This window comes from Lithobates pipiens, unplaced genomic scaffold, assembly GCF_037356315.1.
Source record: "Lithobates pipiens isolate NorthernLeopardFrog02 unplaced genomic scaffold, aLitPip1_a1.2 Scaffold_22, whole genome shotgun sequence".
Classification (NCBI taxonomy): Eukaryota; Metazoa; Chordata; class Amphibia; order Anura; family Ranidae; genus Lithobates; species Lithobates pipiens.
In genome coordinates this window covers 261,975,523-261,994,417 of record NW_027507784.1, presented here as the reverse complement: position 1 = coordinate 261,994,417, position 18,895 = coordinate 261,975,523, and the positions used below count along the sequence as shown (strand labels likewise).

Genomic DNA, 18,895 nt, shown 5'->3' with positions numbered 1-18,895 from the left:
GGAGCGATGTGGGAACGCCACAAATCTGCGGCGGGTTCCCGCATCACACTGCCCTATGCGAACTGCTGGGAGTGTCAGTGAAATGTTAATGACACCCCCAGATCAGTTCGCATATCGCAGTGCGATCTGCAAACTCTGACAGGAATCGGATCGCATGGTGTGAACACCCATGCGATCCGATTCTGCTGCGGACCAAAAAAGGGAGTTTGCGGCGGGTGCGACGCAAATTCAGCCATACTATCTGTATGGCTGAACTCGAATCGCACAGAGATCGGATGTGATTTGCACTGCAGTGCGGTGCGAATCACATCCGTTCTCATAAACCGCTGCAATGTGAACCCAGCCTTAGTGACACTGGCGACAGTGGGTGATCACGGGGTTAAACCTTTATTGGGGGGGTTAGGGGGGTACCTTAGAACTAAAGGGGCTAACCCTAACAGTTATTACAGTCACAAATGACACCAATGCAAAAAAATAAAATAAATGCAATTGGTGTCACTGGGGGTGCAGGGGTGATTGGGGGGGTGAAGGGGGGGTGAGAGTGTGCCTGGCATGTTCTACTGTGTAGTGTAGTGTTGGTGCAACTCACCGATCCTCTCTCCTCAGTGCCGGAACGAAAAATACCGACACGGAGGAGAGATTACATCACTTCCTCTGCCTGTATTTACATTACAGGGGAGGAAGTGGTCATGCTGCACTTCCATTCGTCAGGAGCGATCGCGAGGGGGTGGCCATGAATGAATGGCCGCCCCCTCATCCCGGATCGCTCCTGAACGGATTCCGACCGCCGCTGGCAGCGGGGGTTGTGGTCGATCGGGCCCCCCACCCGCGGGAAGGCAGGGACGTACAGGTACACCCATATGCCTGCCCGTGCCATTCTGTCGACGTACATCGTCGTGCGGCGGTCGGCAACTGGTTAACGATCGCAGTGATACCTTGTGTGGTTTAAACAACGTTTTCATATGCGTTGGCTGTCTGCGTCTGAGATTTGTGGGATGGGCTCATTTTAAATAGGTTAACTTTTTTTTTACTTTTGGAGAACAGAAAAGTCGAAGAGGTGAACTCTGTTCCCTGGGTGTGGTTTGTGTGGGGATGGGCTTGCTAGAACAGATCACTGTTCCTGATCACTAGGAACAGCAGATCTGTGCTGTTCTGTGTCTTTACTGCGATCACGGGTGGCCGGTTGCCAGTCTGCCAAACTCGCGGATGTGCTCCCACTGTATCTCATGCACGGACCATCGTACAGGTATGTCTGTTCACGCAGCTGGTCGTCCCGCATGTGCAGTGGGCGGTCTGGAAGTGGTTAAAGCTGGCAGGTTATAATTGCAAACATTTGGGGAAAAAAATAATATATGGCTTTTATCTCTCTTCAGTAAGTGTGGACCACGACTGTCGGTTGAAGCAGCTGAGAAGTTGAAGAATCGATATGTACTGATGCGCAGTGGTGCTCGTGAACATGAAAGGGAGAGCGAGAAGAGATCCAGCATCCCTATTACTGTCCGGTAAAGCCATGTAAAATATAATTTAGGCTTCAGATGTCATAAGCATTCAGTTATTGCAGAGAATCAAAGCAGTAGGTGCACAAATCTGGTGTTTTTTGGCAAGGACAGGTGAGGCTCTTATGACTAGTTTCCTACCCCTGAGTACATCAACTGGGCTGGTAAAAATCTTTCCTTTGTAACTGTCGGATTGTGTTCTTGGCTTGAATAAGTGCATCTAGGTTAGAATATTACTTGTTACCCCTGGGGGACTTTTACTTTATTCTGACATCTGGAGTCAAAGAGCTGCCTTTAAATTCGCCACCTGTCACTTGACTTTGGGTGTTGCTGCAGGACCATAGAATGATTGTGTGCATGATTGTGTGCTACCTTAACTGCTAGTGGCTTTCCAATGATCAATTTTGAGATTATTTTTGATCCTGCCAGATTTTTTACTAGAGTTGCACATTTTTGATTATTCCAGGGAATGATGCAGCACCATTTTACAGTCTTTAGGCATCTCGAATTGTAGTTTTTAGTATGTGAATAGTTTAGAAGTGTATGAGGTTTTTTTTTTCTTTGTTTATGCTTTTTATAACTATTTTTTAAATGCAACACATTTCAGACAATTGGAAGCCATTGTCCGAATTTCAGAATCACTCAGTAAGATGAAACTACAGCCCTTCTCTGCAGAAAGTGATATAGAAGAGGCACTGCGATTGTTCCAGGTGTCCACACTGGATGCTGCCATGTCCGGAAGCTTGTCGGGTAAGAATAAAAACTATATGCCAGTCAACTTGTTGCGTGCCATGAGTTAGAACTTATATTTCTCTTGAAGGTGTGGAAGGATTCACAACTCAGGAGGACCAGGAAATGCTTTCACGCATTGAGAAGCAAATGAAGAGAAGATTTGCCATTGGATCCCAGGTGTCTGAGCACAGTATCATCCAAGATTTTCTGAAACAGGTAATTGCATCCACGATGGATGTTTAACTTATTGGATATTTAAACGCCAGCTGTAAAGATTTTGACTAAGGTAGAGTGTGTGTGTGTGTGTGTGTGTGTGTGTGTGTGTGATAAATATATCTATCGATCTAGATATAGGGAGATCTAGATATAGGGAGATCTAGATATAGGGAGATCTAGATATAGGGAGATCTAGATATAGGGAGATCTAGATATAGGGAGATCTAGATATAGGGAGATCTAGATATAGGGAGATCTAGATATAGGGAGATCTAGATATAGGGAGATCTAGATATAGGGAGATCTAGATATAGGGAGATCTAGATATAGGGAGATCTAGATATAGGGAGATCTAGATATAGGGAGATCTAGATATAGGGAGATCTAGATATAGGGAGATCTAGATATAGGGAGATCTAGATATAGGGAGATCTAGATATAGGGAGATCTAGATATAGGGAGATCTAGATATAGGGAGATCTAGATATAGGGAGATCTAGATATAGGGAGATCTAGATATAGGGAGATCTAGATATAGGGAGATCTAGATATAGGGAGATCTAGATATAGGGAGATCTAGATATAGGGAGATCTAGATATAGGGAGATCTAGATATAGGGAGATCTAGATATAGGGAGATCTAGATCGCTGTAGCAGATGTGTTGACCACTGACCTTGGCTTTTAAAGTGGGATTAATTCTGCAGTACTTGCCCTCAGCTCCAGTAAAGCAGCATCCACAGGCTAACTTTCCACAGCTGACCTTTTTCACTTGGCCCTTGCCTAGGTTCATTGTTTTTGGCCGTTTTGATAGACTGACCTGGGGTGACTTAAGCTGGATTCACAGCTATGCAGATTTGAACTACAGTGTTCCATAGGAAACCATGTTAAATGGACTGTAGTGCTAATCTGCAAAATGCACTAAAACTGCATAGGTGTGAATCCAGCCTTAAAGTGACCATAAAGTCTTGTGTGTTCTAACAGAACAAAAATGTTATACTTGCCTGCTCTGCATTTGCACAGAGCAGCCCAGATCCTCCTCTCGGTTCCCTCTTCTATGCTCCTGGCCACTCCCTGTTCAGTGCCCCCACAGAAAGCTGCTTGCTATGGGGCACCCAAGCCAAGCTGCAATTCCCTGTGTCCATTCAGACATAGAGCTGTGGTTCAGCTCCATCTCATCTCTCCTGATTGCCTCCCGCTGCTGTCAGTCAGTTGGCCAATGGCGGCGCTGCTGTCTCCAATTTTGGAGAGGCAGTATCCTGGACTGCTGAAACACTCGGACATCACTGAATGGAGAGGGACCTCAGGTGAGTTAGGAGCTGCTGCATACAGTAGGCATTTTATCTTCATGCATTAAGATAAAAAAACTGACTTTGCAACCACTTTTCTGCACTGTACACATGAGTTAAATCTATGCACCAAAGCATGCAGGTTATACTGAGCTGTCCATGCAGTTTGGTGTACAATCTCAAGTCTTTGCCGGCAGGCAAGAAGCACTTATCCCAGAAGAAATAAAGGATGGCTCTTCTGCAATAAAAGCCATACTAATTGCATTTAAAGTTCTGCTTTAACTAGCCGGCTTTGTGTACACTGAAAATACCATTTGTAAATGCTTCGTAACAATGTAGCAAAAGCAGTTTTGCCCATAGAGCTCCAAAAGAAATCGATATTTACTTTTTTGTTTTTTAAATCATGAAGTGTATTGAATATTGCCACCCTGTGATTCCCTGTACGATTTTAAAACGGATTAACATGAATTATAATTTGTCCTTCATAAGCGTTTGTCAACTATACAATTATGCTGTTCTAAAACAAGATCCCAAAATTGGCATGTTGATGAAGGGATGTGTGTTCTGACACTCTGGTATATGATCACAAATACTACCCTTATTTTCATGCTTTAGCTTACTTTAGGCAGTTCCCAAATTTAGCATTTTGGCTGCAGTTAAATTTGCTATGTACAGTTGGAGTGGATCTGTTTGGTGTTTGCACAGACATGCCTGTATTCACCGGAATGAATGTACAAAGTTAGAAACTGGCACTGAACAGGCTGGACTACACTCTACGTAACGCCTTCTCGGTGGTTAATACAACACTTTTTTTGTGTCTTGGTTTGCACCTGTCATGTTTTCATTTTCATATTTACAGAAATACCCAGAACATGCAATTCACAAAGTTTTGCATCTGATGATGCGAAGAGGGGAAATTCAGCATCGTCTCCAGCGCAAAGTGCTTTTCCGGATCAAATAGACGAATTGTTGCCTGCTATGCTATTGTGTACAGACAAGGACTGGATTTTCAAAAGACTGTTTTTGGTTACTTAAGCCTAGAGTACACAAGGAAGTCATGTACATACTGAAACCAACCCTGGAAGGTGGAAAGTTAATAATTCAAGCGTTTGCTTATGTGAACAGTAGCTGTGCAGTTTACTGACAAGATGCATTTAATTGCCATTAGTGGAAATGCAGACCTAAAGTTTAAACTTGTGTTCAGAGTCTGAGATGCTTCACAATCTTTGCTTATGTCCTGTTTTTTTTTTTTTTTTTTTTATTCTGGCTCGGTCTCCATACAAAACAAAGCTCACTTATTTTTACTTAAGAATAGTTCATATAAATGTTATGAATATGTTCTTTAATAAATGTGCAGAGAATAAAATGCTACATCCTGTTTTCTCTGTTGGTAGTCTCTGGCTTGTTGGACGTGGTTTAATGAAGGTCTTTTTACACATAGGAATAGGGTATAAGTTAGGCCCCTTTCACACTTGTGTGATCTGAAAGTCGTGTTTTTATTATTTTTTCGATGCGACTTGAAGCAATGCATCTAATCAAGTCTTTGGGCCTCAAGTCAGACCAAAGTAGTGCAGAGACTACTTTGAAGTCGCACAGATATGAATGCTAGTGATTGGAAATCATGAGGTACAACTTGTCATGCGACTTTGCAGTCCCAAGTTGCACAAGTGTGAAAGGGGCCTTAGAGAACGCTGGACATTTAACTCCTTTGCACATTTAAGTAAATCAATTGAGTTGCCCTTGTGCATGTTCCTGAATGTGTGCAAATGTGGGGACTGCAATTACTTGCCACCTTTTGAAAATACTAGGCCTGGCTGTAAAGCTAAGCCTTCTGAGGCCAATTTTGCCAACTTTGGCATACTTTGTTTTGGTCAATGTGGAATGTAAGCATGGAGGTCACCTACATGGTTAAAGTGTATTGAAGCAAATGGGGGAAATGGAATTTTGAGGATGAGGGCAGCCGCAGGGAATCTAGCTCTATAAGCTTTTGCTAAAATGCACAATATTTGGGTGTGTAATTCACCCCTTAGTCTTTTTATGGGATTCATTTTGCCAGTATAGTTGGATTGCAATGAAAATCTGCTAGCTGGCTTTAGCACTTTCATCCCAAGTGGAATATGCCAATTTAAAAGTGAGGGCCACGTGAATAACCATGTAAGATTCTAGAATTGCCAGTTGAACCAATGAATCAAACTGTCATTCACGTAGATGGGCAGTAAATTATAGCCCCAGACTTGTTCTTCAAGCTGCTTGTCCGTTATAGCTACACACAATTGGCTTTCACATACACGCGTGCTTCTTGGGTTGGTGAAAATGTTTTTGGTGCTGATGCAGCATTTCCCCTCTGACCAGAAACCTGAGCAGTCCCAAAAGGATAAAAATGCTCAAGGTCAGCTGACTAAAGCCCCATACACACTATCAGATTTTCTGCCGAGTTCTTCCTTCAGATTTACCAAAACCATATAATATGAGATCAAACCTTAGGATTTTCAATGTGTATGCAATCAGGCAGGCCCTTGCATTACATGGTTTTGGTAAATTTGAAGACAAATCAGCAGAAAATCTGATGGTGTGTATGGGGCTTTACACTTAATGGAGTGGAATCCATGCCAATCTAATCTAACATGTTCTGCCCTAGCACTGGCCTTCCCCAGACCTCTTCCTGACAGCAAGAGGCTGGGTTAGATGCATCTCCTGCACAGAAAAAGTACTGCAGAGGTACTGTATCCTGGAAGACAGTTGGGTTAAATCATGGTGCAGTTATCTCCTGTTTAAGCCTTGATCAATTACATTTTTAAATTCTGTTACTGTATACAATTTTCTTCACTGTATGTTCTTCTGTGCTCTGCTTGTGCAGTGACTGGTCTTGGTATTTGCCACTCCCAGTTTGTACCCAGCCTGTATTGGGTCAGCCTACGGAGTCCCCAAGCGAACTACTTTAACCACTTGCCGACTGCTGCACGATGATGTACGTCCTATTTTTGAAGAGGGATATCTCTAACGGCAGCAGCTGCTGCCACAACCAAGATATCCATCTCTTCAGGCAGCGGTTGGCTGTACGATAACGGTGGTCTCCGGCGGATTTGCCGCAAGGTCACCGCTATCGGTGACGGGAGAGGTGCCACACCTTCCGCCGCTTACCGGAGCCATCGGTAGCGGCGGAGGCGATCGGGTCCTCTTCCTAGCTGGGCATAGAGACAAGTGAGGCTAAGATGGCCCCCACTCGTCTCTATACCATAGGAGGGCGGAAGCGACGTCAAAACTTCACTTCCGCCCATACCTCTTAAAGGTGTGTATGTATATATATATATATGTGTGTGTGTATATATGTATATGTATATATATATATATATATTTGCATATTTGCATTTTAGCCCAAATATGAGATCTGAGGACTTTTTGACCCCAGATCTCATATTTAAGAGGACCTGTCATGCTCTTTTTCTATTACAAGGAATGTTTACATTCCTTGTAATAGGAATAAAAGTGATCCTTTTAAAAAAAAAAAAAAAACTGTAAAAATCAATTAAAATAAGGTTTTTTTTTTTTTTTTTTTTGTAAAAACACCCCGTCACGACAAGCTTGCGCACAGAAGCAAGCAGCGCCCGCATATGAAAACCGTGGTCAAACCACACGTGTGGTATCGCCGCGATGGGTAGAGCGAGAGCAATAATTCTAGCCCTCCTCTGTAACGCAAAAAATGCAACGTGTAGAATTTTTTAAATAACGCTTATGGAGATTTTTGAGGCTAAAAGTTTGACGGCATTCCACGAGCGGGCGCAATTTTGAAGCGTGACATGTTGGGTATCAATTTACTCGGCGTACCATTATCTTTCACAATATAAAAAAAAATTGGGCTAATTTTACTGTTTTTATTTTTTTTTTATTCAAAAAAGTGAATTTTCCAAAAAAGTGCGCTTGTAAGACCGTTGCGCAAATACGGTGTGAAAAGTATTTCAATGACCGCCATTTTATTCTCTAGGGTGTTAGGAAAAAAAACAATATAAAATGTTTGGGGGTTCTAAGTAATTTTCTAGCAAAAAAAAATGTTTTAAACACCAAGTCTGAAAAAGGCCTGGTCCTTAAGTGGTTTAAATGGGTTTGCAAAGGCATTTTGTGCAAAGTGGTGTGTGTTGTGTGTTTTTTTTTGTTTTGTTTTTTTGTGGCTATTTTATACATTTAAGTGTCTAGACCAGGGATATGCAATTAGCGGACCTCCAGCTGTTGCAAAACTACAAGTTCTATCATGCCTCTGGCTGTCATGCTTGTGCCTGTGAGTCTTGCTATGCCTCATGGGGCGTGTAGTTCTGCAACAGCCGGAGGTACACTAGTTGCATATCCCTGGTCTAGACTAACTTTGAGATTAGAGGTGAACCCCAGTTAGCATTTGTCACATTGCAGCTGGATTTGTGTGGGTGTTTTTCAATAATAAAAAAAAATTCACTATTCATTCAAGTAGTTTCTTCATTTCAATTTGGTACTGGGGACATGACCAAGTATTTACAGCCACATTCCTAACCACCATGGTGTCACTGCAGATGCTGATTGCACAAAATATGATTAGAGGTGAGTTTGAACACCTGTTAATTTCTGTCACCAAGATGTCCTGCAATCTGGGAAATGTGCTATTATCAAATGCCCTATTGAGGTAGAATAAATAACCCGGTGTGTTGCTGTAGTTCCAAAAGCATATCCTTTGCCGCAGATCTAAGCATGCAGCCTACAATGCCGGCTATTACTGACACTGCATCTCAAAGTATAAAACTGCCCATTTTTGTTTAGAAAGTACAATTTATTAAATGGTGTAAACTTTCCCAGTTTCATTTTTTAAATAACTACATTCAAATAGTGTGCTACTGGGCAATCCTATATTGCAGAAATTACTAGATAACAGAGTGTTCATGAGATCTGAATTTCACTTATTGGGAAGATGCAGGAGCAGAGGTCATGGTTTTCCATCATACAGGGTCCATGTGCCTCGGATGACCTCTTCAATTCTCTCCAAAAAAAAAAACTGCTTCTGATGTACAGAGCGGAGGGTGGTAAGTCAGGCACTTTGGCTATTTAAAGCTACCTCTTCCCCAGATAGAATAAAAGGCACGTCCTGATTACTGAAATATTTAAACTAAAAATGCCTCTTCCTATGTGAACATAAAAATAACACTAAGAGTTGACTGAATGCAATGCTCTCCCATAACTGTGAACCTGTGTATAAGAGACTCGTATAACTCACTGTAATCACTCTCAAAATAAATATTTTTTTTAAAGCAGTTTAAAGTGTTTTTTTTTTTGAAAAGCCAGGGCCGAAATGTAAGCAGCCACCAAGAACCGAAGTAGGCCACACTCAATCCCATGACATCTGTCCCTAAGCCCCCATTCACATTGATGTGATTTGACAGGTCAAATTGGAGCCAATTGCCAGCAATAGGAGCGTCCCACTCGGTGCAACACACTACTTTTGGTGACTTCAGGGGAAAGTGCAATAGATATCTGTCCATGAACCTGCACAGATGTCTTTCACGTTGCCCCTGAAGTCGAACTGAAATGCGGCTTTGAAATTGTGAGTTCAGATGAACTTGCCTGATTGCAAAGCAATGTTCAGTGTGAATGAAGGCTAAGGCTTGTTCACTACTTGTGCCATTTGCAGAAATGCACTAGTCTATTCTAACATGGTTTCCTATGGAACCCGTTTACTTTTTTTTTTGGAAAGGGTCAGGAACCTTTTTAAAAGCAAAATGGTGCATTTTTGGTTCAATAGAGAAGCATGTAGTGCGTTTTTACCACGATTTGTGTTTATCCACCCAACAAATTGGCTAAAGAAAAAGCATAAAAACATGTCCAAATAAACACTGCATAGTTGTGAACCGAGCCCAACACTGAAAAGTTATCCTTTCACTTCCTGTTGACAGAAAGTGAAGGGAAATTTTAAGACACAGCTGGCATAAAGACAATTTTAAAGGATAAATTCACCTTTTTAAAAATTTTTTATAAATGCACATTTTTTGCAGGCTAAAATATGTATTTTTTGTTTCTGGAGCTGCTGGTGCCATGCAAGTATCCTGCAGACCTGTCACTGTATCTGTCCATCATACAGGCAAGCAGATCCACTCTGACAGGAAGACTTCACCTACCACAGTGCTCCACAGAGCTGTGGTAGTTCATTGAAAGCTACAACCTGACAGGCGCAAAGGATGTCAGGACTACTAGTTTTCAAGTCACAGAAGGCCAAGTATCGCCCTGCTGCATTTTTTTTTTTCTTTTTTAAATGGGGGGGAGGATCCCCCCACTAGCTGTCAGAGCAGGGGTCAGTTTAGCGTGTTAAACTCATATTCGGGGTGTAACGTGTTACAAAACATGAACTTATCCTTCCTTTTAACTTCCCCTACTCCGTCTAAAATAGGAAAAAATGTAGCCTTTAGTTATTCATTCCTGCAAAAGAAAACAATGAATACTTTCCTGTCATGCCTCATTGGCGATCCACGCTTTTGCTGAAGAATGTTCAGCTTTCATCACTGCTGGCACCTCCACATTGGCCCCATGGTTTCCCCACCATCTCCCATCTCACTGCAGTACACAGTAGTTGTATAGGGGCTGGTGGAAGGAACCAGAGAAACAAAGTGCGATCAGCAGCGAGGCAAACAGTCGCTGGTCATTGAGTATAGGCCTAGCAGCCACTCACACCTGGCAAACTGCAACAGTTATCGGACTCCTGCTGCTGTCATTCATCCTGCAGCAGAATGCCTGTGTGTATATCGCTTTTGACTGTTACTTATTTAAAGCAGACCTTAAATATGTTTAATTGGCCTAATCAGTTTAGTTTCTTAAAAGGATAAGTTCACTTCAAAAATACACACTTTTGCAGTTAAAAAAAAAAAAATATGTGCATTTATTTTTGGTTGCAGGAGCCTGGAAAGCATTTCACCAGCAATCAGATTCCTGATGCCATGCAGGTCTCCTGCACACTGTATTGTCTTACCCGATACTCCCTAACAGGAACATTCAATGGACTACCACAGCACTGTGGTAGTTTGTTGATAACTACAAGCTGACTCCCACTAAGTATGTTGGGGCTTGTTCATTCAGACGGAGTTGTGGGCAGAGCCCCACACGGCAACACTGGTTTTCAAACCATGTCAATGTACTGCTGCTACAGGTAGGGGGCTGGCAGCTGCATCACTGGAAACATGTTCCTAAAGGTAAACTTATTCTTTTGCATTTTTTTTTTTTTTTTTTTTTTTAAACTACTAATACAAATTCTGTATTTTATGTATGTAAAACATAAAATTGGTACTTGGTTTTTACAATAAAATCACCAAGCGAGAGAAATTTTCACCTTGGCTTATACCTGAGAACAAGGAAAGTGTGCAGAGGGTTGCCAGTCTCCAGCACAGAGTCACATCTCTAAACTGGTTTGATTTAAAACCAGTGGTGGACAGAGTGCAAAATAAAAGGTTTGTCCTAGTGGACTTTGATCTACAAATCTTAGAGCTTCAGTCTATGATGTAAAAATTACACACAATTCATCAGCAATGTAAATTACATGCAAGAATTAAGATATACATTATGGGGCAATTTTGCCTTGTTTATATAAAAGCTTTAAAAATTGTAACCCTTTCCTCCAAAAAGCCTAGCTCTTGCAACTGTTTGAATGCAATGCAGAAACCTGCCTCTTAATATCTTTGAGCTCTCTGAACCCCAAAACTGATATGCAAATTCAATGCATGGCCTCCCCCGTGTCAACTCCCTGTTCAAGACTGAAGCTTGCCATGTTTTGAAGCACCAACAGCTGATGGGAGCTTTGGGGGTTGTTGACCAACCAATGAGGATAGAAAAGCAAATCATAACACGCCCTTGTTTCATGGGTCCTGGAGTGCTCACAAAATAAAAAATGCATGCAGGCACCTAAGCGGAAATGGGTATTCTATTTATATAGGTAATAGGGAAGAAAAGTTTCTAGTAAAGTAAACTTATGGGCACCATTAACTTAGTAAAGTGGCAGGCACATCTCTTCTTTCTACAAGACCCAAAACATAGGCTGTGTGTTGGGAACAGCTAGCGCCTGTGGTTTTTCAGCACTGGCTTGCTCCTCCTCATACCAAATTATTGGCCAGCGATGGGGGAGGGGGCAGAGAGCTCACGCTTTGGTCACCAATTTTGATCCCAACGGTCGGGGTTCCAGTGTGGTCTAGAAGACTACAGAGCTGATATATGGCACCTGAAGGTGGCTGCTATGCAATTTAGTACTTTACTAAAATATATTTTGCTCATATGTACATTATAAACTTATAGGGTTATTTTTCTGTAGATAGTCGAAGCGCCGCTGCCCCCCCCCAGCAACCAGATATATTTAACCAGAAATAGCAGCTTAAATCCGATTAGTTTCTTTTGGGGAACACTTCTACTTCCTTTATCTAATCAATCCTACAATAGCTGCTATTTTATGGCATGCTTCACATTTACCCGCAAAAACAGTTAAAATAAAAATTCAAGGAAAAAGACTGGCACGTTATTATTCCAACAGTCCTCTGAAGAGCCCAGAAATATATAATGAACACATTTTATGTGGGCTTTTGATCAGAAACTCAGGTTCACAAGGGAAATTCCCATGTCCTTCAACAGCTTTTAAAATTTAGTAAACATAAAAAAAAAAAAGACATGCAAAGTCTTCAACATGATTTAGCGGGTAGGGATGATAAACTTGTACCGCCAAGTCCAGTCCATAGAAATAAAAATATTAAGGTAGAGTCATTTAAACTATCCTGAAAACGGACTAAAATCGTGTTTGTTGTTAAAGAATTACCCGTGCTACTATTGGACAAGGCTATAACAGATTTCAGGAACGTCAAAGGTGCCATCGCTTTATGTGATTGACTAAAATGACATTCAGATGAACTGCATCTTGTCAAAGGTATTTCCAGAACTTCATCATTCATCTCTTGCCTTGTAGTATCTCTCTTCTGTAAGCAAGCACCTCTTGAATCTTTTTTGCTACATGATGTACTAATGGTACACAGCCCATCCATTGTAAGTGTATTACAATGTCCAATGAATTCTCTGCGTCTTAATGGATTTCTATGTGAACCTGAAAAGAGATGGAAATACATATCAGGCATATTGGCTTGGCTATGCATTAGATGTTTTTTTTTCCCCCCACCCATTGTAGTTCTATATTAAAAAACAAAAACAGAACGATGACCTTGTATTAAAATCTACCTGTGAAAACATCAGAAGAAAACAAGTTTTAAAATAGAATTTAGCACAGCTTTCAGCTGCTGACATATCTGAGCCTCACTGTGGGATCCTGGGAAAGCTGAAGATTAAAAAGACCACAGACATTCGGAAACCACCGGATGCACTCAGGAACGGAGTGTTTACAAGTGGCTCCGAGTGTCACCGGTGCCCCCCCGCACCCATGGCCAAATGCGGTACTGCATACCGCAGAGGCTTGAACCCTGCTTGTTTTGTGAGAAAATGCTTGCAAATCAAGTCGGGAATTTTTTTTAAATAATAGCTTGTATTGTGAAATGCTCATTAACTGTGTTGAGGTATTATTTGGTGTGTGTATCTTCCCCCCCCCCTTGTTTTTAATGCCTTTATTGCTTTCAATTGGCTTTTTCCCATGGAAGGGTGTCCTTTCAACAGTGTCAAAAATTAAGACATCCATGTACCTATGAAATCAAGCAAAGCACTCTTAAAGTGGTTGTAATGGTAAAATCTTTTCACCTTAATGCATTCTATGCATTAAGATGAAAAAACATCCGCCAATGCCGCCCACCACCCCCCCATTTTACTTATCTGACCCCTCGAAAGACCCGTGCTCGCCCCCGACATCCTCTGTGCCTGGCCATTGATTGCTTACAGTGGATGGATTGAAAGCAGCGCAGCCATTGGCTCGCGCTGCTGTCAATCACACCCAATGACGCGGCGTGCCAGCTGTATCACAAGCGCGCGCCCACAAGCACTCCTCACCATGCGAGGGAGCTCGCATAAACGTGAGAAGTCCTTGCGGGGGGGGGGGGGGGCGAGACAGCTAGCGAGGGACCCCAAAAGACCAGGTTCAGTGCCACTTTGTGCAAAACAAGTTACACAGTGGAGGTAAGTATAACATGTTTGTTGTTTTAAAAAAAAAATAATAATAATAAACAAAAAAATTACCTTTACAACCCCTTTAATCCATTCTAGTCTGGCCTATGGGTGGATGACACTGGGGCAGAAGGCTCATCGATCTGGGTGGATGTCGTATGACAAACCCTACCGGATCACGTGCAGTGGCATGATCTGTCACCAACTGCGTCCACCGGCCCACTGCTGGTACCATAAAACCGTAAGACACACATAATGAGGCTCGGCCCCGTCCCCTCCTCGCTGGCTGTGAATGAAGACAATGGCTCCCCTACTGCTGTCTCTCTCAGTCAATGAGGAGGCAGAGACCAAGGAGGTCATACACTCTTATACACATTGCGATCAGGCTCAGGTAAGTATTGGGGGGAACTATCTATCTTCGTGCATAGAATGCCTGAATGTACAAAAAATGTTCAACCTTTGGAACCACTTTAAAGCGGAGCTAAAGGGATCAATATTCACCTTTTCCTCAACAATATTCTTATGATGTCACTCGTGAGCAGGAGGCTGTCATTCCGACACACAGGACCGGCGCTGTACATCGCTGGAACAGGCAGGTGCATTTTACTGCAGAAAAGACAACACGTCTGTTCTGCAATAAAAAGCTGCCTGCTTGATGTTTGTTACAGCAGAACTTTAGCTCTGCTTAAAAGTAGAAGTTCACCTTTTGTAACATGTTAGGAACGGACTAGCCCACGCACCTTCCTGATGCGACAGCTAGCAGCGCTGCCCACTAGTCCACCCACATCACAGTCATCTGAATGGAAAACTACAAGGCCCAGCATGCTTTGCAGCTATCAGCTTGTAGTTTTCAATGAACTGCCACGGCGCCGTGGTACTTCATCGAGTCTTCCCGTCAGATTGTATTGGCTTCTTCATACGCAGTACAAGCACGCTGGAACAGAGACAGTCTGCATGATACTGGCACGGCATTAGTGATCTGCTGATGGAATGCTTTATAGGCTCCTCCAACAAAAATAGTAAATAGTTTTTTCTAAAAAGTGAACTTCTCCTTTAATTCTGGTTAATTCTTTATGTTCAACAATTTATCATTCTTCAACAATACATTGTGTCCCCTTCCCTATTTGTGTATATTCCACCCAGCCATACCTAGGTATTAGGAATTCTCCATGTAACCAAGATTTACAGCAGCAGCTGGGGAGTGGTGGAACTTTTCCATGCCTTGAGATTTGGGGGGGGGGGGGAATCCACTGAACAGGGATGGGAAGAGGCGATCAGGGTGGCAGGGAAGTGGGACTCATGGAAGGGGAGGTCAGGTGGCAGGGAAGGGCAATCAGGGTGGCAGGGAAGTGGGACTCATGGAAGGGGAGGTCAGGTGGCAGGGAAGTGGGATCCACGGAAGAGGCAACAGGTAGGGCGATCAGGGTGGCAGGGAAGTGGGATCCACGAAAGAGGGAACAGGAAGAGCGATCAGGGTGGCAGGGAAGTGGGATCCACGGAAGAGGCAACAGGTAGGGCATTCAGGGTGGCAGGGAAGTGGGATCCACGAAAGAGGCAACAGGTAGGGCGATCAGGGTGGCAGGGAAGTGGGATCCACGGAAGAGGCAACAGGTAGGGCGATCAGGGTGGCAGGGAAGTGGGATCCACGGAAGAGGCAACAGGTAGGGCGATCAGGGTGGCAGGGAAGTGGGATCCACGGAAGAGGCAACAGGTAGGGCGATCAGGGTGGCAGGGAAGTGGGATCCACGGAAGAGGCAACAGGTAGGGCGATCAGGGTGGCAGGGAAGTGGGATCCACGGAAGAGGCAACAGGTAGGGCGATCAGGGTGGCAGGGAAGTGGGATCCACGGAAGAGGCAACAGGTAGGGCGATCAGGGTGGCAGGGAAGTGGGATCCACGGAAGAGGCAACAGGTAGGGCGATCAGGGTGGCAGGGAAGTGGGATCCACGGAAGAGGCAACAGGTAGGGCGATCAGGGTGGCAGGGAAGTGGGATCCACGGAAGAGGCAACAGGTAGGGCGATCAGGGTGGCAGGGAAGTGGGATCCACGGAAGAGGCAACAGGTAGGGCGATCAGGGTGGCAGGGAAGTGGGATCCACGGAAGAGGCAACAGGTAGGGCGATCAGGGTGGCAGGGAAGTGGGATCCACGGAAGAGGCAACAGGTAGGGCGATCAGGGTGGCAGGGAAGGAAGTGGGATCCACGGAAGAGGCAACAGGTAGGGCGATCAGGGTGGCAGGGAAGGAAGTGGGATCCACGGAAGAGGCAACAGGTAGGGCGATCAGGGTGGCAGGGAAGTGGGATCCACGGAAGAGGCAACAGGAAGGGCGATCAGGGTGGCAGGGAAGTGGGATCCACGGAAGAGGGAAAAGGGGGGGGGCGATCAGGGTGGCAGGGAAGTGGGATCCACGGAAGAGGGAACAGGAAGGGCGATCAGGGTGGCAGGGAAGTGGGATCCACGGAAGAGGGAAAAGGGGGGGGCGATCAGGGTGGCAGGGAAGTGGGATCCACGGAAGAGGGAACAGGAAGAGCGATCAGGGTGGCAGGGAAGTGGGATCCACGGAAGAGGGAAAAGGGGGGGGGGGTGATCAGGGTGGCAGGGAAGTGGGATCCACGGAAGAGGGAACAGGAAGAGCGATCAGGGTGGCAGGGAAGTGGGATCCACGGAAAGGGGAAAAGGAAGGGTGATCAGGGTGGCGGGGATGAAGGTTTGGGCAGAGATGAAGGGGATCTCACCTGTAGCCTGACGTTCAGCATCATGGAGGCGATGACATACAGATAGGGGAATTTGATCCTCAGCCTCCAGGCCAGGTTGAAGAAGATGAGCAGAGTGCGGCTCAGGCCTTTGGAGAAGACCACATAGGAGCGAGCAGCGGCCGATTGGGAGAGCCAGACTGCCAGCTCGGACAAGGACGCCATATACACCCCACCGAGCCTGGGGGGAGGGGAGATCACCGGACACTACGATCCCGATCACCGACAATCCATTCAGACCGCTGACCCGGAAGAGACTCCCGGGCACCGCCCCCTGCCTGGTACAAGCTGATCAGCTGACGCCGGGAGTTCCCTGTGATGGGGGTTGTGCTGTGTATGTGGCTGACACCTCTTCTTAGTCCTGTGTAGTATGTACCCCACAGATAAGACGTACATCCTCCTCCCATTATATACACAGCTCATATCATTGTGTGCCTCGTATATGACTGCCATTCACTTCTAACACACAGCGACACTATACTCAGAAACTAAAAAAAAAACAATTCTATTTCAGTCATGTATTCCTAAAGTGTTACTTGGGAAATAGCAGTGCTAACACTATACAAGCCCTGTCCCTGGTGTATAGGGATGAGCTCAGGCGTGTTTGCATGCTCCATGTGCAGATCCCGCCAGGAAGTTGGCGCAGCGCTGCGCTAATCACAGGCAGTGAGACATTGCCCCGATGTGCGGCTGCAGAGATTGGCAATGTCTCACTGCCCGTGATTAGCACAGCGCTGCGCCGACTTCCTGGCGGGCTCTGCATGTGGACCATACGCATGTGGACCATACACAGGGCCACCATCAGGGGGGTACAGCCCATACACTTGTAAGGGTCCCCAGCCGGTGTCTTATCATATAAGGTCCCCCATCAGATAGCGTACGCGGCGTACTGCGCATGCGCAGTACACAGCAACACAGATTCTGAAAATAGCTGAGGATGAACGGCGCCTGCGCACTGAGTCCAGGTTCTAGCCCCACCATCCAAGTGGATACAGAGTAGGAATAAAAAAGAGCCGAGTGCAGCGAGGCCGAGCCCGAAGCCCGCCCACGAGGGGCTGTCTAATTTTCACAACCCTATGTTCGCTTGGATGGTGGGGCTACCACCTCCACTCACGGTGCAGGCGCCGTTCAGCTTCGGAAATTTTACGAAGCTTCTTCTGCCCCGTACTGAGCATGCGCAGTACGGGGCGGACGCTATATGATGGCCTTTCTGAATATGCCAGAACACCGGCTGGCAGGGGTGTGAGAAGGCAGGGCAGGTGCAGAGGAGCTCAGGGGATGCTCCTGTATGTGTGTGAGTTGGCAGGCTGCTGCTCTGTCATTGAGCTGACATCGGGCTCTTTGCTGCCACTTCTGGCCATTTCCTGCATGTGCACCCCACTGCATGTCAAAACAAGAGCTAGGACTAGGACCACCTTACAAGTAAGGCCTGTTGTGCAGGTCGGCTGTGTGTGTGTGTGTGTGTGTGTCTGTGTACATGCCTGTGTGTGTACATCTCTCTGTGTGTACATGTACGTACATGTCGTATATACACATGTGAGTGGTGCTGGGAGCATACATATGTGAAGAGGGCTGAGAGCGTACAGGTGTGAGGGGGGCAGAGAGCATACAGGTGTGGGAGGGACTGAGAGCGTACAGGTGGGGGGGGGGGCAGAGAGCGTACAGGTGTGGGGGGGGCTGAGAGCGTACAGGTGTGGGGGGGGCTGAGAGCGTACAGGTGTGAGGGGGGCTTAGAATGTACAGGTGTTTGGGGGGGGGGGGGCTGAGAGCGTACAGGTGTGAGGGGTGGGCTGAGGCACTGACTTGGTGGGAAGGCAGATTCTGTGGGGCGGGCAGTGGGGGGACCCTGAGGAATGTTGGAGGTCAGGCGTGGGGGGGCAGGCCTAAAGCTGTGTAAGGGGCCCCCCAAATTTTAATGCCTGCTAGCACTTTATGATGGACTTACCTGAAAGCAAAGCCCTCCAGCAGCGTGCTGACACTGCTGAAGGCACTTCCATCTGTACCTGGTCTTTTTTCTGGGTTTGCGGGCTTCGGCAATATGAATGGCCAAGCGATCGATGATGTCACTCCTTCACATGCACACTGGAGTCTCTGTTTATGGCACGGATATGCCGCTCCTTCAGAGCACATGCACTGGTGACGTCACCGGCTGCATCTAAAGTAAATATCTTCTAAACAGCGCACACTTAGGAGATATTTACAGTTCTTATAGGTAATCCTTATTATAGGCTTACCTACAGGTAAAAATCATATATGGGCGTTTACTCCCACTGTAAACTTTAAAACAAACAAGTATTCACCTCTCTAGTTATAAGCATTGTGCAAATATT

The 18,895-nt window shown here is 45.2% G+C and overlaps 2 protein-coding genes across 2 annotated transcripts in view; one reads left to right on the top strand and one right to left on the bottom strand.

The window, feature by feature from the left end:
* Positions 1 to 5,109, top strand: part of MCM5 (minichromosome maintenance complex component 5) — a 28,587-nt gene extending 23,478 nt beyond the window's left edge. The window contains exons 12-15 of the mRNA XM_077449019.1: positions 1,374 to 1,502; positions 2,104 to 2,246; positions 2,317 to 2,444; positions 4,591 to 5,109. Of these exons, the coding sequence (XP_077305145.1) occupies positions 1,374 to 1,502; positions 2,104 to 2,246; positions 2,317 to 2,444; positions 4,591 to 4,692 (502 nt within the window). The 3' untranslated portion in view covers positions 4,693 to 5,109. The remainder of the gene's footprint in view (positions 1 to 1,373; positions 1,503 to 2,103; positions 2,247 to 2,316; positions 2,445 to 4,590) is intronic.
* Positions 5,110 to 8,502: 3,393 nt separating this feature from the next.
* SMIM10L3 (small integral membrane protein 10 like 3) lies at positions 8,503 to 16,842 on the bottom strand. Its single transcript, XM_077449018.1, has 2 exons — positions 16,548 to 16,842; positions 8,503 to 12,813 (listed from the first exon to the last, which is right to left on the bottom strand). Exons 1-2 carry the CDS (start codon positions 16,728 to 16,730, stop codon positions 12,793 to 12,795), a joined length of 204 nt encoding a protein of 67 aa, XP_077305144.1. The 5' UTR covers positions 16,731 to 16,842; the 3' UTR covers positions 8,503 to 12,792.
* Positions 16,843 to 18,895: the final 2,053 nt, after the last annotated feature.

Excerpts from the sequence above, each read along its gene's own strand:
- SMIM10L3 (XM_077449018.1), bottom strand. The coding sequence starts at position 16,730 with ATGGCGTCCTTGTCCGAGCTGGCAGTCTGGCTCTCCCAATCGGCCGCT. Across the intron at positions 12,814-16,547 it reads TGCTGAACGTCAGGCTACAG|GTTCACATAGAAATCCATTA; the intron begins GTGAGATCCCCT and ends ATCTCTTTTCAG.